At 56.0% G+C, this 22,630-nt stretch overlaps 1 protein-coding gene across 1 annotated transcript in view; it reads left to right on the top strand.

The window, feature by feature from the left end:
• The first annotated feature begins 1,740 nt into the window (after positions 1 to 1,740).
• The window catches only part of NIBAN2 (niban apoptosis regulator 2), a 51,429-nt gene continuing 30,539 nt past the window's right edge, over positions 1,741 to 22,630 (top strand). Inside the window, exon 1 of the mRNA XM_047699907.1 lies at positions 1,741 to 1,977. Coding sequence (XP_047555863.1) covers positions 1,923 to 1,977 — 55 coding nt within the window. The 5' untranslated portion in view covers positions 1,741 to 1,922. The remainder of the gene's footprint in view (positions 1,978 to 22,630) is intronic.

Genomic DNA, 22,630 nt, shown 5'->3' with positions numbered 1-22,630 from the left:
TCCGTTCTGCCCTTCAAAGACTGGCCTCTGCCCATGCTCTCTCCACTCCCTGGAATGCTGTTCTCCAATGTCTGTTGTCAAAATTCTGGTTTTTCTACTTGTAGTTCGGGTGCTAGTCCCTCTGTGATTGTCCTCAAAATGGAATGTTCTGGTCCTTCCTTAAGTTTCTATAAGCTCTCAAGGGCAGGGACTGTGATGAACAATGAGAGAATGGTGGGTTCTATTTACTGAGATGACCAATCCTGTGACAGTCACTTTGTCATGTGCTTTAATCCTCACAACAAAGTGTCATTATTTTCACTTGACAGATAAGGAAACTGAGGTTCAGAATAATGCCACTTGTCCTGGGTCACAGAGCAGGTAGGACAGCTTGGGCAACTTCTCTTCCCCCAACCCTAGCATTTTTTTTTTTAAGTTTTTTTTTTTTTTTCTTTAAGTACTGTACACCCCAGGTGGGGCTCAAACTCATAACCCAGAGATTCAGAGTCCTCTGCTCCTGGGACTGAGCCAGCTAGCAAGCCATTCCCTCCCACACCCTCCCCACCATGCCCGCCCCCCCTCATCCCAACCCCGCATCTTGCAGAGGGCCTAACAACAGGTATTATTCACTTGTATGCTGAATGACCCGTAAGCCACTGGCTGCATGAATGAGTGCCAATGTCACATTAATCAACTTCAAGCCTACCTTTGGTGGTGTGGACTGGACTGAAGTATCTATGCTCAGTAACGTTAACTTTTATTACCACCATTCTTTGCCTTTGTCACACCTACAGTAAGAACTGCCCAATCACAGGGTGGGATATATGGGTGGCGAGTACTCAGTCCCCAGGGTAAGCAAGCAGAAACTGCATGACCTTTGCGATGCAGGAAAGGGAAGTCTGAGCATCCGCGGCCAAGGAAGGCCTCTGCCACCCCAATTCACGATTTTGGGGATCCCTGATGTGAACCTGTTTCTCCTCCTGGCTTGGGCGGTGTCCAGCGTAGGACTGGAACACATTCCTGGGGTACCCTGGACCCACCCATGCCCAGCCCCGCAGGCCCGACTGATACCCATGCAGGTCCGTGGAATTTGAATCTTTTACAAACTGGAAAGTTCTATTGTTTTTTCCATTCCTGACCTGCCCTGTCCCACAAGCCACCTCCCCGAGTAAAATACTCATATGCTGAGCCTGAGGAATGTCCGCCTGGCACTGGCACCCGGGATGACTCCTGGGCCCCTAGCCCTCCCTGCCACCTCCCCTTTCCCTGCACTATTGCGCAAGACAGGCGGGCACACCTTCTGGGGCAGGTCGGATCAAGGCCAGGAACTTCCTGAGAGCGGGAGGCGGCGGGCGGGGGCGGGAGGAGTGGGGTGCGAACGCCAAGTTCCCGCACTTTGGCCTTGGAGTTCCCTACCCGTTCCCCACGACCTGCTCGGCGTGATTCTCTTCCCGCGCGGCTAGGGGAGGAGGTGACCCCAGGCTGGAGCCCCCCAGGGCGCTCCCCGTTCTTTAGATGCCCCCATCAGCCCCATCTCTTTCTTCGGCTCGGTCTGGGTCCGGCGCGCCCCTCAGGGCGTCCCTCCTCGCTCTCCCTCTCTCCGACTGGTCTTTGTCCGGGTCTCGCCCGCAGTCCCGGCCTCCCCTGGTTCCCCCCCCAACCCCGTCTGCGGCGGCGGCGGGGGCGGGGCTCAGCTCGGGGGGCGGGGCGGGGCGGGGCGGGGCGGGGAGCGGCGCGGCGGGGTTGCTGCGCGGCGGGCTGGGCGTTGGGCGGAGGCGGCCGGCGGGACCGACGCGGCGGGGCTGGAGCGCGGGCAGAGCAGAGGCCACAGCGAGAGACGGCGGGAGCGGGCCGGGCCGGGTTGCATGGCGCCAGCGACGTCCTCCTGAGCGGCGCGGGCAGCGACTGGCGGCGGGCGGATCGGGCCGCGGCTCTTCCTCGCCATGGGGGACGTGCTGTCCACGCACCTGGACGACGCCCGGCGTCAGCACATCGCAGGTGAGTCCCGCGCGGTGCAGGGCGCTGGGGGGTCCCGCGGGGAGCCCCCGGGCCACGCCCCCAACCCGGTCGGCCTGGCGGCGCAGGGGCCGGGACTCGGGACAATCAGGCCCCGGGCAAGGCGGGAGTGGCTGGGGACCAAGTCCTGCCTCCGAGCTTGTTCCCTCCACGTTTGGGCGCTCCTTCCTGCCCGCTTTGAACTCGCCCTTCCCCCTCCCGAGGGAAGTCGAACCTCCCTGTCCTCCACTGGAACCCCCTCCGAGCCGGTCCTTTCGAATCCCCCCAGCACACGACCCCGATGGAGCTGTGGCCCACTCCGCCAGCGTGTCCTGATCTTCCTCCCTCACTGTCCGTGTCCCCACCTCGTCCTGGCCCCAGCCCTAGTACACGTGGCTGAGGCTTCTAGGGACAGGCCCATCCATGCCTGGGCTGAGCCTGTGGGGTGCACAGGAGGGGTCGTTCAGAACCCCTGCCCTTTGACTCGGGCTCAAGCAGGATTCTCCTGCCCGGCAGGCGTGTCCAGGGCCGGAGCCCAGCCTCCTCAGCCCCCTCCTTCAGCCAACCCTGCTCCCAGCCTGTCACCGCACTGTGGCTACTTCTCAGAAGGTCGAGGGACCCCAGGCTTCCTGGGGAAGCCCCAGGGTAGCAGCAGGGTCTGGGGTCCCTCCTCCCCCTACCCTGGAGAATGGAGAGGTGGGGTGAGAATCTCAGACTGCCTGGGAAACTTTGGTTTTGTGGTTCACCTCTCCCGCCCTGGGTGAGGCTGCCTGGGTGGAATCCCACCCAGCATATGTTTCCCAGCCATTAGGTCGTAGGGAAGTCTGTTAATGGCCTGGCACCTCAGTTTTCTCCTCTCTGAAATGGGATGAATAATTTCTTATTAATGCGTTGTTGAGAGACTATTTCATGTAGCTTGCTTAGCGCAGGGTCCTGCACGGAGGAGGCACCCATGCCCGGGGTGCTGGTCTGCTGGGGTGTGGGGTGGGTGCAGCTGATGGAAGGAGTTATCTGTTCCCCGTGTTGAATTCGCCACTCCCTGTCCAGTGAAGCCGGAGCACTGTGTCTACCTCCTTGTGTCTTGATGGTTCCTGTGGTCCTGTAGCGTTTCAGCAGCTGTGTTCTACCTACTCATACTCCTTGAGAAGAGGGACCAGGTGTCCCTTAACTCTGTGTCTCCAGGACCCCACGGTTGAGGACAAAGAGGGTTCTGGGGAAGGCTTGTCCAGTGACTGTGGCACTGGGCCTGGAGTTCCCCCTTTGGGCCAGGCCTGGGCCCCGGGCGCAGGGGTGAGCGTGAGGTAGAAATGAGTCAGACCCTATCCAGCCCCAGAGCAGCAGGGGGTTAAGTCCCGGAAAAGCCTCCTTGGAAAAGCCTTCTTATAGGACCGGCCTGGACTCTGGGAGGAGGAAAGCCGGGCGGAGTCTTCCTGTCCCCTCCCTGTCGGTGGCAGCCTCCTGGGGCTCTGTAACAGTCCATCCATTCACCACCTCCTGTTGGGGCCCCTCACCCGGCCTGGCTGGGGCCTGGCTGGGGTGTGCTGCTCCTTCTTCGGTGGGTTTTTCCTTCCCCCACACCCAGCTCCTGCTCTCCCCCTTCTTCCTACCTCCTGGACTGTGAACTGCCAGCACCCCCCCACACCCCCCCATTTTACAGGGGTGGAGACTGAAGCCACAAAAGGTGAAGTGTCCTCTCCTGGACAGGGTTGGGTTTGTTCTGTGGATACTAGGCTGGGTGGAAGAGGGCTGTGCCCACTCAGCCTGCTGGCCTCTCTTCTCAACACTTCAGGCCTATTAATAACCCTCTTCAGATGCCTCAAATTCCTGGTCCAGGCTCACCTGGGGGAGCGTCTCTAGTCGGGGTTGGGAGGTTGGAAGCCCGGCAAAGACTCTAGCCCCTTCCCAGGGAAGCAGGCCACCTTAGAAATTTCTTCTGGAGGGAATGAAGGCTAGCCTTTGGCACCCCTGGCGATCTGTGTACCCTTCTCACCCCACCCAAGGAGTGCTGAGCCCTTTTGTGCCAGACAATTAAAATTCCAGAGCCCTCCCTACCTGGGGCCACCCCTTTGGAGACGTCAACATTTGGGATGGCCCTTCCCACAGTGCTCTGGGCTCCGAGACCTGTTGGGGTTCTGTGGCTTGGTGGGCGGGCGGCTTCTGCAGCTTCGTGCCCACCCTGCGCAGGTGAGCAGGTGAATACCAGCCGGCAAGTCCTGGCAGAGGTCCGGCTCACTCTTGCCCACTGTGGCATTTTGCTGCCACGGTGCCTTTCATCCTGGGATTTCAAAGCCCCTGGCAAGCAGGGACTTGTTCTCACAGTAGCAGCCTCGTGGGGCTGGTGGCAGGATTAGCCCCTCCTACTTTTCCGGAGGGAGCTTGATGGAGGAAAGAGCCCTGACCTGGGAGCCAGAAGGCCTGGGTAGCCTCAGGCAATCCCTTACTGTCCCTGGGTCTCTGTTTCCCTAGCTGTGAACTGAAGGCTGTAGGTGACCTGATGGCTGAATGAAGTCCTTTCTGGTTCTAAGAGTCTCAGGGTCCCAAATTTTCCCCATGAATCTCCTCCAGATTTGGGCCAGCTCGGGCTTCCGATACTAACTCCACATTCTGTTAGCTGATGTGAACTTGGGCCAGCATCTTAATCTCAATTTCTTAATCTGCAGAATGGCAGTAATAGTAGTTTCCTGCTGGGCTCTGTTGCAAGGATTTAATGAGATAATGCTGCTAAGACTAGTGCCCAGTGCTTTGGGGTATAGCAAGTGCTTAGCAAACAGTTGTCGTTTTTATTCAGAATGCTCATTTATTTTATTTTATTATTATTATTATTATTATTTTTAAAGATTTTATTTATTTATTTGACAGAGAGAGAGAGAGATCACAAGTAGGCAGAGAGGCAGGCAGAGAGAGAGAGAGAGGAGGAAGCAGGCTCCCCACTGAGCAGAGAGCCCGATGTGGGGCTCGATCCCAGGACCCTGAGATCATGACCTGAGCCGAAGGCAGAGGCTTTAACCCACTGAGCCACCCAGGCGCCCCTTATTTTATTATTTTTAAAGATTTTATTTATTTATTTGAGAGAGAGAGAGAGAACAAGCAGGGGGAGTGGCAGGCAGAGGGAGAGGGAGAAGCAGGCTCCCCACTGAGCAGGGAGCCAGATGTGGGGCTCGATCCCAGGACCCTGAGATCATGACCTGAGCCGAAGGCAGACGCTTTACCTACTGAGCCACCCAGTCCCCTGACAATTGTCATTTACTCTGTCATCGATTCTCCAGTGGGTGAGGAGACTAGCCAGGTTGTGGAGTGCGAAGGGGGCGATTGTCACTGTGGTGTAGCCCTGTCTCTCTGAGATTTGTCTGGTCCCTGCTGGTTCCTCGGATACAAGAATCGACCAGGGTTTTCAGAAACCTTGAAATCCACGTTCCTTGTGCACTGAGAGATGTGTGACATGGATGTAGGCTATCTTGAGCGGGTGTGGAGGGCTGTGATGGGGCCCCACTATGACTAGGAAGGAGCTAGGACATGGGGAGGTGGGGGATTAGGCCCACCCCCACCTCCATCTGGCCCAGAGGACAGGGCTGGGATGAGAGAGCGGCAGTGTCTGGGTGGCCCATGTTGGTGTTACAGGAGGGGTTCTCTGCCCCCAAAGCTAAGATAGAATAAGTGAGGGAGGATCTATGGCCATACCACCCTGAATGCGCCTGATCTCGTCTGACCTTGGAAGCTAAGCGGGGTTGGGCCTGGTTAGTACTTGGATGGGAGAATAGGTGAGGGAGCGAGCTCACTGTTGCTGAATAGGGCCTGGGTGCTGTGCCCTTGGCAGGAATCCTAGGATTGCCTGGGGCGGGGGGGCCCTTCTACCTCTAGGACAGCCTTGAAGGACTCAGCCCTTCTGGAAATTCTGTTAGCCGGGATGAAACTGTGGGAGCCGAGGGACACCCCCACGCCCATCACCCACATACATAAACTGCCCTTAAGATTTATTACCTGAAAGTGCTGGTAGGGTAGTTTGCCAGGACCTGTGCTCCTCCCTTCTGCCAGGCTCACCTTTCCCTTGCTAATTCTTTTTTAAATAGCAGCTTTATTGAAACATAATTTACCTGCCAGGCAATTCACCCACTTAAGTATACAGTTCATTGGGTCTTGTGTGTGTGTGTGTGTGTGTGCGCACGCGTGTGTGAATTTTAGAATGCTTTCATCGCCCCAGAGAGAAACGTTGTGCCCATTAGTGGCCACTCCCCTTCCCCCAGTCGCCCCCCACCGTGGGCAGCCACAGCTCATGTTGGCTGGTCACACAGGTAATGCGTGCACCAACCATGTAGGAATGTAAGGTGAGAAAGTGTCCTCTGCTTCGCTCCCACCCTTTGGGAGAAACCACTGGAGTTTGGCGCGTCTCCGTGTCCAGACCCACGTCTCTGTGGACACACGTGTTTAGCTCTGGGTATATGAGCTCCGGTGGTATGTCTCTGTGGCTGGACTTTTCTTTCATTCCATCTGTTGCAAACATCTTCCATGTCGGAGCCGGTGAGTCGGCCCCATTCTTCTACAGGTTTCCTTCTGTGCGTGGTGCCGTTTATGTGCCCATTCCCCCCACTAAAGGACACTGGGGTGGCTTCCAGTGTTTTGTAGGAATTTGTGGCGCTGCCCAGACCTCGCATGCGTCCCGGGCCAGGTTCTGGGGGTCAGAGAGGCCTCAAAATGGAACTCCCGGGTCCCATTGTCATGTAGTGAAACGGAGCCTCTGAAAAGGCTGTAAACGGTTGGAACTCCTCCCGCTGGTACAGCATAGCTCAGTAGGAAGTGTGATCACCCTTTCTGACAGCTGGATATGAGAAAAAGGGAATCTCGTTTATTTATTGAGCAAAACGAATAACGCCTTTTTCCAAATTGATTTCGCAAACCTACCTCTCCACATTTGGGAAAGGGCTGTGGGTCCCCAGCGTGAAGGGAGGTAGGAAGGTGTCCTCTTTCGGCCACCCTGTCCTCCAGGTGCGTGGCTTCCTAGTCCTCGCCCTGGGGCTTTGCAGGGAGACCAGACTGGCCGGAAACAGTGCCCAGCCCCAGCCCTGCCTGGGCCTCTGCCCCTAGCCAAGGTCTGGGTCAGCCCCTGGGGGCAAAGTGTCTGGGGATTCTGTTCTCTTGTGTTGGTCTAACAGAACGCGCCTTTTGTTGGCGTTGACCCTGTCCTGCCCCTCCATCCAGCCTCCACTCTGTTCCTTTCCCATCGCTGGGCCTGAGCTCTGGCCTCACCCCACCATCCTTTCCCCACACACAGCCAAAGAGACCTTTCGAAGCCCAAACTGGGTCATGGTCCCCGCCGCCTGAGGAATGAAGTTTAGAGACGGGGATGGGACTCACTTACCACCGCCCTGGAAGCACCGCTCCATTTTTTAGCAGTATTTCTTTCTTTCTTTCTTTCTTTTTTTTTTTTTTAAGATTTTATTTCTTTATTTTGACAGAGAGAGATCGCAAATAGAGAGGAAGGTGGGGGCAGGGGTGGGTGGACAAGCAGGCCCCCCGCTGAGCAGAGAGCCTGCTGCAGGCTCAATCCCAGGACCCTGAGATCATGACCTGAGCCAAAGGCAGAGGCTTAACCCCCCGTTTTTTAGCAGTATTTCTCCTCCGTGTTTATTGTTCTACGTTGCTGAGACCATGACTCAATTTTTGCTTTGCTCCTTTCACCAAACGACTTATAATAAACATCTCTCCTGGGTCTCTAGAATCTCCCTGCAGGCATTCCCAAAGGCTGTGTCGTGTTCCCCCAAGGCCACATCCGTACAGACATTTTTGTAGCCTTACCCCTAATGCTGGTTTCTGCTATGTCCCACAGTGACTGGACATTTGGTTTTTCGAGGCAAACTGAGTCACTGTATTTGTTTCCTTTCTTGCTCAGGTCAGCTGCCCTGCTGAGGACAGACTCATGCCCTTGACCTGTTCTCCCCCCAGCCTTGCTTCCACCAATCTGGGTGTTTTGAGGGAGGCTCCTTTCTGGGAACCTGTAACACCTCTGAGTGTCTTTCCAGTGGGAACAGGTTCCAAGGGGCTCTCTGTGAGCAGGGGACAGGGGCTGATGACATTGGCCTTTGGGTGTGTGTGTCCACATAAGTCTGGCTGCTTCTCCCGCCTGTGGCCTGCAGGGACTCCATGGATGGGTCTTCTGTGAGAGGGTGGTGGCTGCTAGAGCAGGGAGGGGCTGAATCAGGCTCTGAGCAGTACCTATAAGATTAGCAATCCTTTAACTGAGCATTTACTCTGTGCCGGGACTTCCTTTGCCTGTATTCTCTCTCTGAATCCCTACCCTCAGTGCCCTATCCCAACATTTAAAGGTAGGGCAGGGCAGTGGCAGGTCCAGACATGGGAGTCCAAGACCTTAGCTGTTAGAACCATGCTCTGCTGTGATGAGATGGTTCCTGGTGCCTGGATTGGGCCTGAGGACAACGTGGAAAAGGCTCCAAAGAGAGGCCAGCGGTGGGGAGCAGAGGGCCTGGGAGGGGAGGGGAACAGGGCCGCGTGTGTCAGAGGCTCCCGTGGGCTGCACAAATATATCCCTCCCGACGTTACTCAGTCTGAGACTCAAGTCACTCTTGGCCAGTCCCGTTCTGCGTGGCCCCCTCCTCCCCCGCAGGCTCAGCTCCTGACTCACTCCCCGCGGGCATCAGGCTTGCCGTTGCAGACACCGCTTTTTCCTTCCCCCCTGCCCTGCCCCCATCCACTTCCCTGCCTGAGGTCGGGAGGGTTTTTCTCCAGATAGTGCTGCGCAGAGTTTTAAAGAAAGAGGAAGGCAGATCCCTAGCTTTCAAACCCTGTGGGGTGGGACAGAACCACGCCCCTCTCCTGGTAGAATCTTAGGGCCTGAGTCACAGAAGGGCTGGAACCTTCTGATCGCACAGATTTAAAACTGGAAGAACAGGAAGTGCCCACCTCGGCAGGGCACCCCGATCCACCCCCTGGGAACTGTCCAGGTTTAGGGATGCGGTCCCTGTGGCCTACAAGAAGTGAAGGGACCTGCCTGGTGACAGAGTGGATGGTGAGTTAGAAGCGGGGAGTCGAGAGGTTTGAGGCAAGGCTCTGCAGTCAGACTGCTTGGGTTCGAGTCCCAGCTTTGCCCCTGGAGGGGCTGGTCATTTGGGGCAAGTCAGTTACCATCTCTGACCCTCTGTGTCCTCCATACTAGAGAATGAGAGCACTGGCTTCTTAGGGCACAAGGTCAGGAGTGGCGAGCTCTGGATGGTACAGCATACAGGGCCAATGGGGGGGCGAGGACACGGTGCTCTTAGGAGTGTGGCCCATGGGACCCGTGTCAGGTGGGTCCTGTGACCATAGACACCTTTACCCTGTGCCATGGACCCCAGGAAGGAAAGATAAAAGAGAAAGACACCCACCCCTTGCCTGGCCATGTGTGTCTGGAGTTAGGCCTGCGGGTCTCAAGCCTGGTCCCACTAACCATTTGCTGTGTGACTCTGGACCAATGGAGGGGCCTCTCTGCCTTTTCTCCCCATCTGTGACCCAGGATTGACTCATGAGAATTCTCTGCCACTGAAAATCTTTTCTTTCCTTTCTTTTTTAAAAAAGATTTTATTTATTTATTTGGGACAGAGAGATAGAGAGAGCATGAGCAGGGGGTAAAGGGCAGAGGGAGAGGGAGAAGCAGGCTCCTCACTGAGCAGGGAGCCTGAGGTGTGGCTCGGGACCCCAGGATCATGACCTGAGCCAAAGGCAGCTGCTTAACTGACAGAGCCACCCAGGCGCCCCTGAAAATCTTTTCTTAGGGGTCTCAAGGTGACTTCCAAAGGCAGGGCTGGGAGGGTTTTGATGTTAGGAGTCAAAGTGGAAGATCCCTATGGTGTGCCCGGGAGACCCCACAAAGGTGTGATGAGCTCTGCCCCTGGATGCACTTGGGCTTTCTTTCTTTTCTTCTTTCAGTCCGTAGCTACTGAGCTCCTACTGTGTGCCAGGCACTGCACTGGGCACCGGGGACACGCTCATGCATGCTCTTCCGTGGCTCTTGCCCACATGGAACTTTCTGGCTGGGTGAGCAAGGAGTGTTCTCAGAAGGGTGGATCTTCTGTGGGAAGGTGTGAGAGGGGGTGGCTTAGTGGGGAGGGGAGGGTTGAGGTGACATGGGGGGAGCCAAGGGGCTGGCCTTGGAGGAGAGGGGACCGTGCCCCGAGGGTCCTAGGGAGACTTAGGAGGGAGGGTGAGAGGAAGAGAGCCCAGTGGTAAGGGATGGTCTGGACCAGTGTGTGATGGTTGTGGAGCACATCAGGGGACAGTGTATATGGGGGACACAGAGCAAGCAGGCCTCTGTGATGGTGATGTGCGAGGCCGGGGAGATCTGGTGTCCCCCCTTGTCAGTCCTGTGCGGTTGGTAGATCCCGTAGGTGGTTTCATTAAGGCAGCCAGTGGTCCTGCAGCCTCTGCTCCCATTCCTCCGATGACGGGAGACTCATGTCCTTCCTGCGGCTCTGAGTATGAGAACCTTTTTCCTTTCCAAGGACAGAGCGGGAAGAGGGCTGGGTCTGGATGCCAAGGACCTAGTTTTTTTTTTTTTTTTTAAGATTTTATTTATTTATTTTACAGACAGAGATCACAAGTAGGCAGAGAGGCAGGCAGAGAGAGAGAGGAGGAAGCAGGCTCCCTGCCGAGCAGAGTCCGATGCGGGGCTTGATCCCCGGACCCTGAGATCATGACCTGAGCTGAAGGCAGAGGCCTTAACCCACTGAGCTACCCAGGCGCCCCAAGGACCTGGTTTTGAGATCCTGCCTCAACTACCCTGGCATTTGGCAGGTGTCTTCCCTTCTCTGGGTCTCAGGTTTCTTATCTGTGAAGCGGGCATAACGGTAGCCCAGACCTGCTAGGTTGTGAGGGATCGATGAGTGATGTGGGTAGAGCTCTTTGCGTTAAGAAAACCCGGCTTCTGTTCCCATTAGCCCTTGCTGTGTGTATGGTTCATGATAGGACATTGGCCCGGGCGTCCCTCCTCACAGTGCGATCCAAAATGCAGGGTGTGGGCTCCAGCAGGGCAGAGGAAGAATGAATTGTGGTCTGCAAAGTGTGAAGCCCGCTCTCCCACCCACATATCTGTGGTCAAGCCAGTTGTAGCAGCTGTCCAGTCTCCTCACGCCTCATGCCGAACAGAGCTGTTTGTGTCCAGCCAAGTTTGTTAAGCCAGAATCTTCTGGAAGAAGTGTCCTTTGGGCAGAGGACTACACACTCTTGTGCCCCACCCACATTTAATCACCCTACCTGCTGGCAGCCATCTGTGGCTGGGAGGTGAGAGCCTTAGGGCTGGTGCCAGGTAACCTTTGGCAGGTCCTTCTCCCTCTCTGGCCTTGCTTTGCCTATCTGTGTAATGGGTCGCTAGGACAACCTCCTGCCCTTCTAGCTCCGACCGCTTGGAGCCTGTGGGCCGCGGGCTGTGTTGAAGCGGAGGGTGTGATATTTATTGCGTGATGCCATCTTGCTGTGGAAGGAAGCGCTCTCTCTCTGAAAGCTGTCTCATGCCAGGCCTGGCTGTGGTGGTAGGCATGAGGCGCTGACATGAGCCCTGATCTCACGGGACTCATGCCAGCCACAAAGTTTCCATCAAGCTGGATGTGATGTGGTTTCTGTTGCAAAGACAGAGGATCTTTATGTTTTTCAAAGTGCATGTTGGTTTAAACCACTTGGTCAGCCCAGCTCAAGAGGCAGCATATCTGGCCTTGACTGAGAGGCAGCTGGCTTCTGCCACCAAGAGCCCTGTGGCCCGGGGCAAGTTGCTCTCCCCTTAGAGCCTGAGCTGTCAGTAAAATGGGAAGGTGAGCCCTGCCTCTGGGGTGTGAAGCTTCTGGGAGGCAGTTGTCCCTGGCACGTGGAAGGTGCTAGGCGAATGGCGGTTCCGTTTTAGCGGACTCTGGAGGGTGGGGTGGGGAGCTGTCATTTGCCCTGGCCTACAGGGATTTCGGGGGTGACGTGGACATCCAGAGGGGGAGGGAGCTGACAATTGTCCTTCTGTTTCACTTTTTGTCTTTGCGTTTTTGTTTATTTTTTGGAAGGGTTCCCTGGTGGGGGGGGGCGGGGAGAAGAGAGAACAAGGCTTCGACTTTGGGAGGCTGGACCACACTGGGCTGGCTGGGAAGGTTTGCCTGAGGTTTGCCGGTGGTCCCCTAGGGCCACAGCTCCCCCTCAGGCCACAGCTCCCCTTTGCCCTGAACTTCGAGCTTGCTGATGGGCAGGGTCTGCTTTTCGTTTTCTGGCCTAGACCCCTCTTCCTCCTCGCTGGGAAGAACCCTTTGCTATCACCTACTTTTATTCATGACTGAGTAAAACTGAAGCCCAGAAAGAGCAGAGGACAGACCTAGCGGGTCAGAGGCTGCAGGGCTGGGCGGGAACATAGCCCCCCCCCCCCCCCCCCCCCCCGCCTCCTGCGGAGTGTTCTCCATCCCTATCCCTATGGACGGCCCCAGACTGGTCAGGGAAGGAGTGGTTGGCCTGGGTGGGGCTGGAAAGGTTATAATTTTGAAAACCGAGTAAACAAACAAGCCCTCGGTGAGAGAGAGGCAGCCCTGTGCTAGCCTTACAGATAGGCCTGTGTCTGAGGAGACAGCCCGGGCCTGTCCCCATACAGACAGTGAGGTGTTGTGGTGGATTAAAAAAGGCAAAGCTACCCTCCACTCATGGCCCCACTCCCATATTTAAGGCTGCCGGGAAGCGGGGAGCGGGGCCGCTGCCCAGCCTGGCCACAGGACAGCCCTCCCGGCTCAGCCCAGCAGTCACGGCTCCTGGGTGACTTTGGGCAAGGGGCTCCCTCTGGGGCCTCATATCCCCCGTCTTGAAAGTGCAGCGATCCCTTCTCTTCAGGAGGCTGGCGAGGGTGGGAGATGATTTGAGCTGGGTGGTTGAGCCCCGGGAGCCCGCTGTACACTTCATTTCTCTGTGGCTGGAGGCGGGGCCCCCGCTTGGAGCAGAAGAGTGACTTTCTCAGTGACCCGAGAGTCAGCCTGCTCCTGGGAGACAAACTTACAATCCAAGGCAGGCCAGAGCAGGCCGCTCAGCTCAGCTTTCCTGTTTTCTTGTTGAGATAGGGGCAGAAGCCGAGAGGAGCTACTTCTGGGCCTTGCCCTGCCGTCTGGGGGCTGGGCTGCTTGTCTGGCCTGCAGCCCCCCAGGGTGGGGCCCAGCACACTTCCTGTGAGATTAGGGGCAGAGCCTCTTTGCTCTCCTTCCCTTTTCCTATGTCCCCACCGTGGCCTCTAGACTCTCTAGCTCTGTGCCCGGGAGCTCAGTGTAGCCTCCATTCTGAGCCTCTGTTCTCCCCATGGTGCAAGGAAGGGCTTGGGTGAGAACCTCTGGGAGGCTCTCTGGGTCAAGTTCCAGACTCTGAAAGGCCTTGCAGGACCCATAGACCACCGCCAACATCCCCCCCTTCACCCCTCAGCCAGGAACACCCTTCCCTGGGCCCCGCCCATGGCCAGTTGACTTGGGGTCCCTCCCGCAAACCCCTCCTCAAGCAGTTGTGGTAGATTCTTGTCTATGGTATGAGGACCATGAGGGTTCAGTCACCGTGGGCTCCCTTGAGGTAGACAGTATGGTCTCACAGGTCAGAGCGTGTCCCGCCAGCGGCTAGCCAAATGCCCTTAGGACAGTTGTTTGCGTACTTTGTGCCTTGGAATCATTAGCTGTAAATTGGGAGTAATAATAATAATACTTCTCTGATTAAATTACATTACGCGTGTTTATAAATTGCATTTATGCACCCTTTAACACAGTGCTGGGCACAGTAAATGCTCCATAATCAGTAGGCATAATGAATGTGTATTAATTTGTTTTCATTCCCGAGCAGCGACTGAATGGTAAATGTCATTATGAGGTTTATGGTCTTACAGTGGAGGGGCCCCGAAGCTGTTTGGGTGAAGGTTCCGGTGGGTGGAGAGGGTGCCTTGGGTGGGAGGGGTCGAGGAGGTGGGGCAGATGCGGGCGGGTTCAGAGCCCCCGCTGGTGGTGACTTCCCCTCTGCCCATCTGGAAGGAGCGGTCCGGGTCCCACCACCGCTGTGACCACAGGCCTGGAGTGCGTGCGGCGGTGCATGGGCTTCCTTCCTCCAGGCGTGTATCCCTCTCTGTCTGACTCATGCCTCTGTGCCTGCCTTTTGTTCTTGTCCTTGAGCCCCCGGGGGGTGAGGTCAGGAGAAGCAGCGGCCTAGGGATTCCCTGGTGGACAGGCGGACCCTCTCTGCAACACCCCCCCCTCCCCATTTCATGCAGTGGAGGGGACACTGGGTCCTGATCCTTGTGGTGCCCCTGCCGACTCACGGGGTGTCAGGCACCGAGCGTGAGTTGCCCAGTGGCTTCCTCTATGCTTGGCACCCGAATCGAGTTTACGCAGGCCCTGCCCGTGTGGAGCTCAAGGCCCCTCAGGAGAGACGCATTCAACCAATGGTTACCAGTCACTCAGTTAATTATCAGAGGGCAAATCGTGACCAAATGCCCATCCTCTTCTCCAGCTCACCAGCGTGCCGGCCCCGTCAGCTCTGCAGTGCCTCCCATGTGCCCTCCGGCCACAGATGAGGAAGCAGGCTCCTGGTGATTGAGGGATTCTCCCAGTTCCCTTTCCTTCTTGGTGCCTCAGTTTCTTGTCAGGAAAATGGGCCCAAATGGGAGAGGTGTTGCTGCTGGGTGCACACGGGGCCTGGGCTGTGCCCTGGGTTTTAGGATGATCAACACCAGCCTCAGGGATTGCATAGCTGCTGTGCTGACCTGGCTTTGTGGCCCCTAGAATCCTTCCTCTGAGCATCCCTAGATAGAAATAGGAGGTACGGAGGCCACCGTGATGGAGGCATTGTGTCCTCTAAAGGCTGTGTGGGCAAGGGCTGCCCGGGGAGGGTGATCCTCCTCAGGTCTCACCACCAGTAGGAGCAGTGGTAGAAAGATGGCCCCAAGTCCCTGGTGAGCCCTGGCCGGCCATTCTGCACCAAGAATTTACCCGAAAGTAGCCAGAAGGTTAGATTATGTTACAACTTCCGTTACAATGGGGGAAAAAATGGGAGAAACAGTGTCTATCCACAGGTGATGTTCAGTGGACCAGTAAGAAGCCACTCACTGGCTGGACTTCAGAAAAAGGCTCCCCCTCTGCTCCCCCAGGTAGTGATAGCAACACGTTTGCTGGGCACTGCTCTCTGCACCCCTGGGGAGGCACCTGTGGCCGTGGATGGCGGAGCAGGTGGGGGTTCAAGCCAGAGATGGTGGATTGACGACACAAACGGGGTCCCTCTCTGTGCCAGGCAGGGAAGGTTGGTGTGGGTGGAGCCAGTGAAGTGGTGGGGAGTCAGTGGGTGCCTGTCCAATGGGGACAGTCTGCTACCCACCCAGCCTCCAGCCCGCAGGTGTCCTCACTCCTCGTTTCACCAGAATGCTGCTCCGGGCCCACCAGGTGATGTGCGGGGCATGCCGGCTGCCCTGGCTGTGGGCTGCCGGGGGATGTGTGGGGCACGTGGGACTTGAGGACCACTTTTGGCTACGTTTGGGGCTTCCCTCGGGCCGTCTTTCTCAAGACCTTAGCTCGCCGTGCCTCAGTTTCCCTAACTGTAAAGGCCATACGCAGCTACCATCCTGTGAGCTTTATGATGCCATGCCCAGTGCCTGGCACATAGTACCCTCAGAAGAGGTTTCTGCCCTCAGGCCCAGTGCCCCCACCAAGGGAGTCTTCGCTTTTCAACTTTGAGCTTTCTCAGATCTTCGGCTCTTGTTGGTGGTGTTATATAGGCAATATCTATGATCAAAGAAAAATTAGAAAATAAATAGGAAGGAAATGAAAATCGCCGATAATCCAAACTACCCAGAACTAACGATTTTCAGGTGTTTCCTGATGCACAATCAATAGTGGGTCCTGGGCGTCTGCATACATGCCGGCCCCCGACAGTGAGTCGGATGCTCTCAGAATATTTCATTATGCCCCAACAGCCTGCGATTTAAAATTTTTAATTAATTTTTAAATTAATTTTTTAGTTTTTTTATAATCATATAATGTATTTTTATCCCCAGGGGTACAGGTCTGTGAATCGCCAGGTTTACACACTTCACAGCACTCACCATAGCACATACCCTCCCCAATGTCCATATCCCCACCACCCTCTCCCGACCCCCCCCCAGCAATCCTCAGCCTGTTTTGTGAGATTGAGTCTTTTATGGTTTGTCTTAAAATATATATTTTTTAAAGATTTTATTTATTTGTTTGACGGACAGATACCACAAGTAGGCAGAGAAGCAGGCAGAGAGAGAGGAGGAAGCAGGCTCCCTGCTGAGCAGAGAGCCCGATGCGGGGCTCGATCCCAGGACCCTGGGATCACGACCTGAGCCAAAGGCAGAGGCTTCAACCCACTGAGCCACCCAGGCGCCCCTAAAATATTTTTTAAAAATTAAAAATTTTAATTATTTTTTTATGACAGAGAAAGAGAGAGAGAGAGTGTGCACACGAGTCGGGGGAGGAGCAGAGGGAGGGGGAGAGGGACAAGCAGACTCTGCGCTGAGCACAGAGCCCAACACGGAGCTTGATCTCAGGACCCTGAGATCATGACCTGACCTCAAACCAAGAGTCCCCCCAGGCGCCCCCCAGGTAGTCTGCGTTTTTATTTGCTCAGCCAAACTCCCATTCCTGGGTATTCCGGTCACTTCCGTTTTTCATCGGTGTAGACAGGGCCATGTTGGGGAGCCTTAATCACTTCTGTGGGATTAATCTGTCGATTGCACATTGTTTGAGGGCTTGTTCCGAGGGCTGTGGGTACTGGATGGGGAGACAGCCGTGGTCCTCACCCCCTCACCGGCCCCTTTCTGGGAGGACAGACCCGACATGGGTTGGGTTCCTTAGCTGAGGTGGGGGTCAGGGTGTCTTTGGGAGCTGGGGAAGCAGCAGTAACCCAGACTCGGAGAGGCAGGGCAGGCTTGTTGGAGAAGGGGGAGTCTGGGTGGGGCTGGAAGGTGCTGGAGGAGGAGAGGGTTGTAGGCAAAGCAGCAGGACTGCAAAGTCCCAAAGCTGAGAGGGAGATAGGTCTTTGGGGGAACCAGAATTTCCCAGAAATTGGCAGTTTTGCTCTGGTTCTTGCTCCCTTAGGAGCCGCAGCACCAGGCACCATACCTCGGTATTGTTATGCAAAGTGATGGCACGACTGTATCTCCCTGGGGCTGGGGTCATGTGCCTGCCCCAGGTGAGACCCAGGCCTCCTGCCTCTCTGAGTGGTGTCCCCACTAGCCTGGAGCGGGCCCAGGCGGCTCAAGTGAGGGACCTCCTCAGCTCCGGTTTCCCAGGCCCTTCGAGGGTGCTGTATCATTTGACAGAATCTGCTGGAAGAGGAAACGGAGGATCCCAGCTTAGGTGACTGGGCTCGGTTTGTGTGACGGGGGTGGTGACCTGGTCTGCAGCTGATATGTGACCTTGAGCTGGCCTGGCCAGCTCCTGACCCAGCTCTGGCTGTATTGAAAGTGTCCCATGGCGATTGGAGGGCCCCTGGCTAACACTTCCCCTGGGGCCAGGAAGGATCTGTTTCAAGGCCTGAGGTGGCCCTTCCGGAAAACCCTGTTCTCTGCCTGGGTCTTAAAATGCCTGGGAGACCCAAGTTGAGGCCCTCTGGTGTCATCTCACAGGCAGGGACAAATATTTATGTGCTGGGTGCTCTGTGTGGTGCTGGGGGTACATTGCGAATGGGACAAACAGGGTCTCTGCCCTGGTGGGGCAAAATGGACACTCAGTGGTTATTTATTTATTTATTTTTTTTTTTAAGATTTTATTTATTTGTCAGAGAGGAGAGCGAGCGAGCACAGGCAGACAGAATGGCAGGCAGAGGCAGAGGGAGAAGCAGGCTCCCCGCCAAGCAAGGAGCCCGATGCGGGACTCGATCCCAGGATGCTGGGATCATGACCTGAGCCGAAGGCAGCTGCTTAACCAACTGAGCCACCCAGGCGTCCCTCAGTGGTTATTTATTAAGTGAAGTTGTGCTGATGGCTAATGGGGCTTCTGACCCGAATTGGGGAGTGACTGTGAGGGACAGTCCTTTTCAGTATTCCCGCCTGACAGGTGGAACTTGGATCAGTTTGATCAAGCCTGCACCCCACCCGTGGGGTCCTGTGTGGGGAGGGAACACTTTCTCAGGTCACAGCTGGAGGGGGTTAGGGTCTTGCGGGTCTAGTGCAGAGGAGTTCCGCCTCTTGACTGGACAGACAAGACAGCCAGGAAGGGTGAGGGACTTGCCCAAGGTCAGGTGGCAGGCAGGTGCCCAGCCTCTGGGCCCACCATGTGTATCCCTGCATCACTGGCTGGAGCCTGTGCCTGGAGCCTGTTCATCACCACCTCCTGGAAAGACAGCGAGCCTGTCCGCAGCTCCCTTAAGGGATCCCAGGAAAAGCAGACATAGAACTTGGACCTGCTGGCTGAGAGCAGAGTTTCCCATGCAGCACGGATGGGGTCAGGCAGGCACCTGGAATGAGGAATTCAAGGCTGGCAGGGCCTCCCAGGGGATTTGTCTTCATACCTTCCCCTCTGGAGCCTGAGGAGACTTGTATCTGGTGACCCAAGGGTGGGGCAGGTCTTTCCTTCTGCTGGCTCAGAGGCAGGCCCACAGGAGTCTTGTGATTTGAATAAGCTTTTCATCTTCTATCTGCATAAAGCCTGTCCATGCTGAGGGACCCTGGCATTCCAGCCCAGGATTGGGTTTCCTTCTGGCCCAGCAGCAACCCCATGAGTGAATTTTCATATTGGCTCATCTTCCTCCTTCCCTTCCCCCACCCTTGTCTCCCTTTGTGTCTCCCTCCCTGGCTTTGAGAAGGCCGGTGCTCTCCCCTGGCCCCCACCTCCCTTGCTGTCGGGGACCAGGCTGGTTGGGGGGGAGCCCGCAGTGTGTGCATGTGCACTCATGTGTGGGGGAGAGATGGCGGGGCAGGGGGTATTCTGGGTCCCCAGGCAACTTGGGGAGAGCCTGACTTATATTTGGAGAGAAGCATGTTGGCATCCTATGGGCCCTGGGCTAATGCAGTGGGTGGGATTTGTGTCTCTGAGGTTTTTTTTAGCACTTTTCCAGAAGGGTTGGGCCCCAGTCACTGGCATTAATGAGTGATTGGTTCTCATTGGAACAGCTGCTGGGACTTATCGGACTCTTACCAACAGTTAGGCAGAATGCCAGACACTTCTCATGCATCGTCTCATTTTGTTCCCACAGCTCCTCTTCGAGGTGTGTTATTTTTCTCCCCGTTATTGATAAAGAAACTGAGGCTTGGGAAGTGACAGGAGCAGAGCCGGTCTGTCTGGTCCCAAAGTTTGTGTTTTTACAGCTCACCTTCCTCCTGTTGACAGTCTTCTCTACCCCCTCCTTATGGCCGTCCAGCCTCTGCTTACATACTTCCAGTGACAGGGAGCTCTCTATCTATTGGGATTACCTCTCCCACATGGGGCATCTGAATAGAAAGCCCTCTGGAGTTCTGTCTTTGCTTGGTCGCTTGAGAACAGGTTCCAGTTGGGCTGGGATGTGGCTATGGCTCAGTTTCCCCAGCATCTGTTTTCCCAGGGAATTTTCCAGCTTTTTTGTTTGGGGAGAAGAGCTAAGTCCTCCTTCCTTTCTCTTAGCAGCCCCTATCTGGTACTCAGCCCTTTACATGCCCTTCATCACATACTGAGCAAGCCCGAGCAAACTGGATGTTGAAACTCTAGAGGTATTTTCATTAGCATTGATCGGGTCATCTCAGTCAATGCAATAAGACAAGAAAAAAAAAAAGAGAGAGAGAGAGAAGTATAACTACAAGATATCAAGAGAAAACACATGGTCTTGCCTTTGTGGAGGTCAAAGCACTTTTCCATCTAGCTTCTCCCTTAGCTTAAAAAAAAATTTTTTTTTTAAATTTAAGTAATCTCTGCACCGTGTGAGCCTCAAACTCACGACCCTGTGATCAAGAGTCACATGCTCTTCTGACTGAGCCTGCCAGTCCCTTAGCTTTGTCCACCCTGTGAGGCTTCCTGCAGTGCCGAGGAGTGGAGGGGCTGGGGTTGCCTGAGGTTTAGCGGTGTGTGGTTTGTTGGGTATTTGCTTTCAGAATCTTCATTGATGTTTCTGTCACTGCTTCCCCTTTCTGGTTAGTTAACCTCTGAGGGATGAGGGCCCAGAAAGATGGGACCCCAAGCATGTCACCTTCCCATCCCCTGAGTGGCCCCCGAGGGACCGAGTAGCTGTTGTTCGTTTCCCCTTTGCCGGTCCCCATTTCATGGCGTGGCACACATTACGGAACACTGCCATTTGCACAGGTGAACACACCATGGGACCCCTGAGCTTGTGAAAGACCCTACCCACCTGAACACATTTCCTGGCCGTCAACACTCAGGCAGATGGAACTTCTTTCTATTTGCTGTTATTGTTATTGATTATACAGGACCCTCTCTGTCAGGATCTATAGAGTTCCTCATTTCTTTGGATCCATAGGATAATCTGGCCAGGTGGGTACTGCTGGTTCTCCCATTTTACACCCAAGGAAAGTACTAATACTAATACTTGGAGAGTATTAGTCACATGCCCGAGGTCCTACAGCTGGTGAGTGGTGGAGTCAGTATTTAAATCAAGATCTGATTCTGGGAGCTTGACACCACGAAGTTCTGTGCAAGTACTCTTCTTGACACAGAAGGTATTCCTTAATATTTGTGGAATGGATTAATGCTTTCTCGAATACCTGAATTTATGTATTTGCTGTGTCTTCTGATTGGCACACCCTCACTGCCTGGCCCTCTCCCTTCACATGGTTTGCCTGTCTTCATGGCTTCCGTGCACCATTCCTTCTGGAAGTCTTCCCTGACCCCACCAGCTGCGTTAGCTGTCCTTCCTCTGGGTTCCTGTAACTTCCCATGCTGTTCCCAGTTGGAGGTTTACCGTGCTCATTTTAGGTTTTGTGACTATCTGTCTCCCTCATTAGATGGCAGGGGGTTTGTCCAGTTCCCTCTGCCCCGTGGTTGATAAATGAGGGTGATAGGAAACGTTTCTTGGCTACCACGTTAGAGCCCCTGAGACCCTCACCTGACTTTGGCTCTGCCCCAAGCAGTCATTTCGGATGGCCCTGAGCCATCCAGCCATCAGGCTGAGTCCTGTCCTCAGCTCCTGACTCTCAGAGGCCGATGGGGACGGGCTGGGTGGCGATGCTGACTCCCCGGGGGTTGTGGAGGAAGGACCCCATCAGGAAGGCCTGCCTGGCCATCTCAAGATGGTCCAGCTCCAGTCTGGGCACTGAGGGCAGAGTCGGTGGTGGGTTCTCAAACAGGTCAAGGACAGGGCGTGCCATGGCGAGAGTGCCGGAGTCCTCAGTCCGGCCTCGGTGCCCTGCACGTTGGGCTGCGAGCAGGTGTGCGGTGAGGAACATCTGGGCTGGCGTGGGGTATTGCCACCACTGCCCTGAGGCCTGGGGGCAGTTTGGACAGGTGGCCAGGCCCCAGGTTCAAGGGCTCCAGTGGGTGTGGTGGGGATGAAAAGAAGGGAGTGGAGGTGGCGGAGGATGTTGCTGAGAAGGCCACAGGAATGGGTGAGTGGGTGTGAGGGGCCGGAGGTTAGAGCTCACAAAATCACCATCCTAGATCAGCTGCCTCTCTGCCCAGCCTGACGACAACTGTCAGAGAGAGAAGCCAAGTGTTCCAGCGCACAGAGGGGAACACCGAGGCCCAGAGGCGAGGCTGCTGGAGCACAGAGCTCTGCATCTGTCTGGTTCCCAAGCCAGGGCTGTCCTGGGGCAGGAGGTTGGGGGGGTGGGTTTGAACAGGGCTGGCACAGTGGGAGGTGGCTGGCCTTCCTGCCGCCATCTTGGAGCTCTGGGGTCCTCCAGGCTGCCTCTGACCCTCCCTTTGATCCTTGTGTCCTGGTTCTGTGGACCTGGGGGGTGGCCTCAGCCATGGGCAGTGCAGGAGCCTGAGGCTTGCTCCCCTGCGTGGAAGTGGTGGCCTCCGTGGCAGGCACAGCGCTGGGCCCCTGCCGTGGGCCCAGGGTGGCTGTGGGGAGGCCCCGTCCTGGCCTGACTGGGGTGGGGGCGAGGGCTTGGCCCCCTTCTCCACCCTCTGCAGCTTGGCGCTGTGTTCTTGGGTTCTGGGCTCCCAGAACAAGCCGCCAACGGCAGGCTGTGGGCACGGGTGCCGCTGAGCAGGGAGGGAGGGCCTGGAGGGGATCAGAGGGCTTTTGTTTCCCTGTTTGTGTCAAGAAGGGAATCGACTTCCTCCCACCGAGCTGCCCAAGGGATAAAGGAAAGGGCAACCCCGGGTGGGCGGGCCTTCAGTCGGCCTTTTTTCCTTTCTGGCATTTCCCTGGGGCTCCCTCCAGCCACCTGCCTCCTCCTCAGGCCCTCCTGCCTCCCAGGATGCTCTTCCCCAGCAGACCTGGGTCACTGAGCCTTGGTTAAATATTTGTCAACTGAGAAGAGCTTTAAAGGCAGCTTGGGGAGAAATCCCACTGCCTTGCCCCAAAGTTGCCTTCACGATGTAGTGGGGGAGCTCCCCAGCCAGTCTCTGCCCTCCTCAGCCTCTTTCCTGGGCTCACCACCTGACCCTGGATGGCCTTCCCTCGGGGGACGCATTGCCCACTCAGCACTTGTCTGTCAGGCACGAGCTGGGGGCCGGGGAGACGGTGGGAACGAGGTCTCCGTGTGGGGAGCGGGGCGGAAGGAGCCTTTCACAGCAGTTGTGAG

Source organism: Lutra lutra, chromosome 13, assembly GCF_902655055.1.
Source record: "Lutra lutra chromosome 13, mLutLut1.2, whole genome shotgun sequence".
NCBI lineage: Eukaryota > Metazoa > Chordata > Mammalia > Carnivora > Mustelidae > Lutra > Lutra lutra.
The sequence above is the reverse complement of the archived record's forward strand: the minus strand, read 5'-3'. Positions and strand labels throughout refer to the sequence as shown.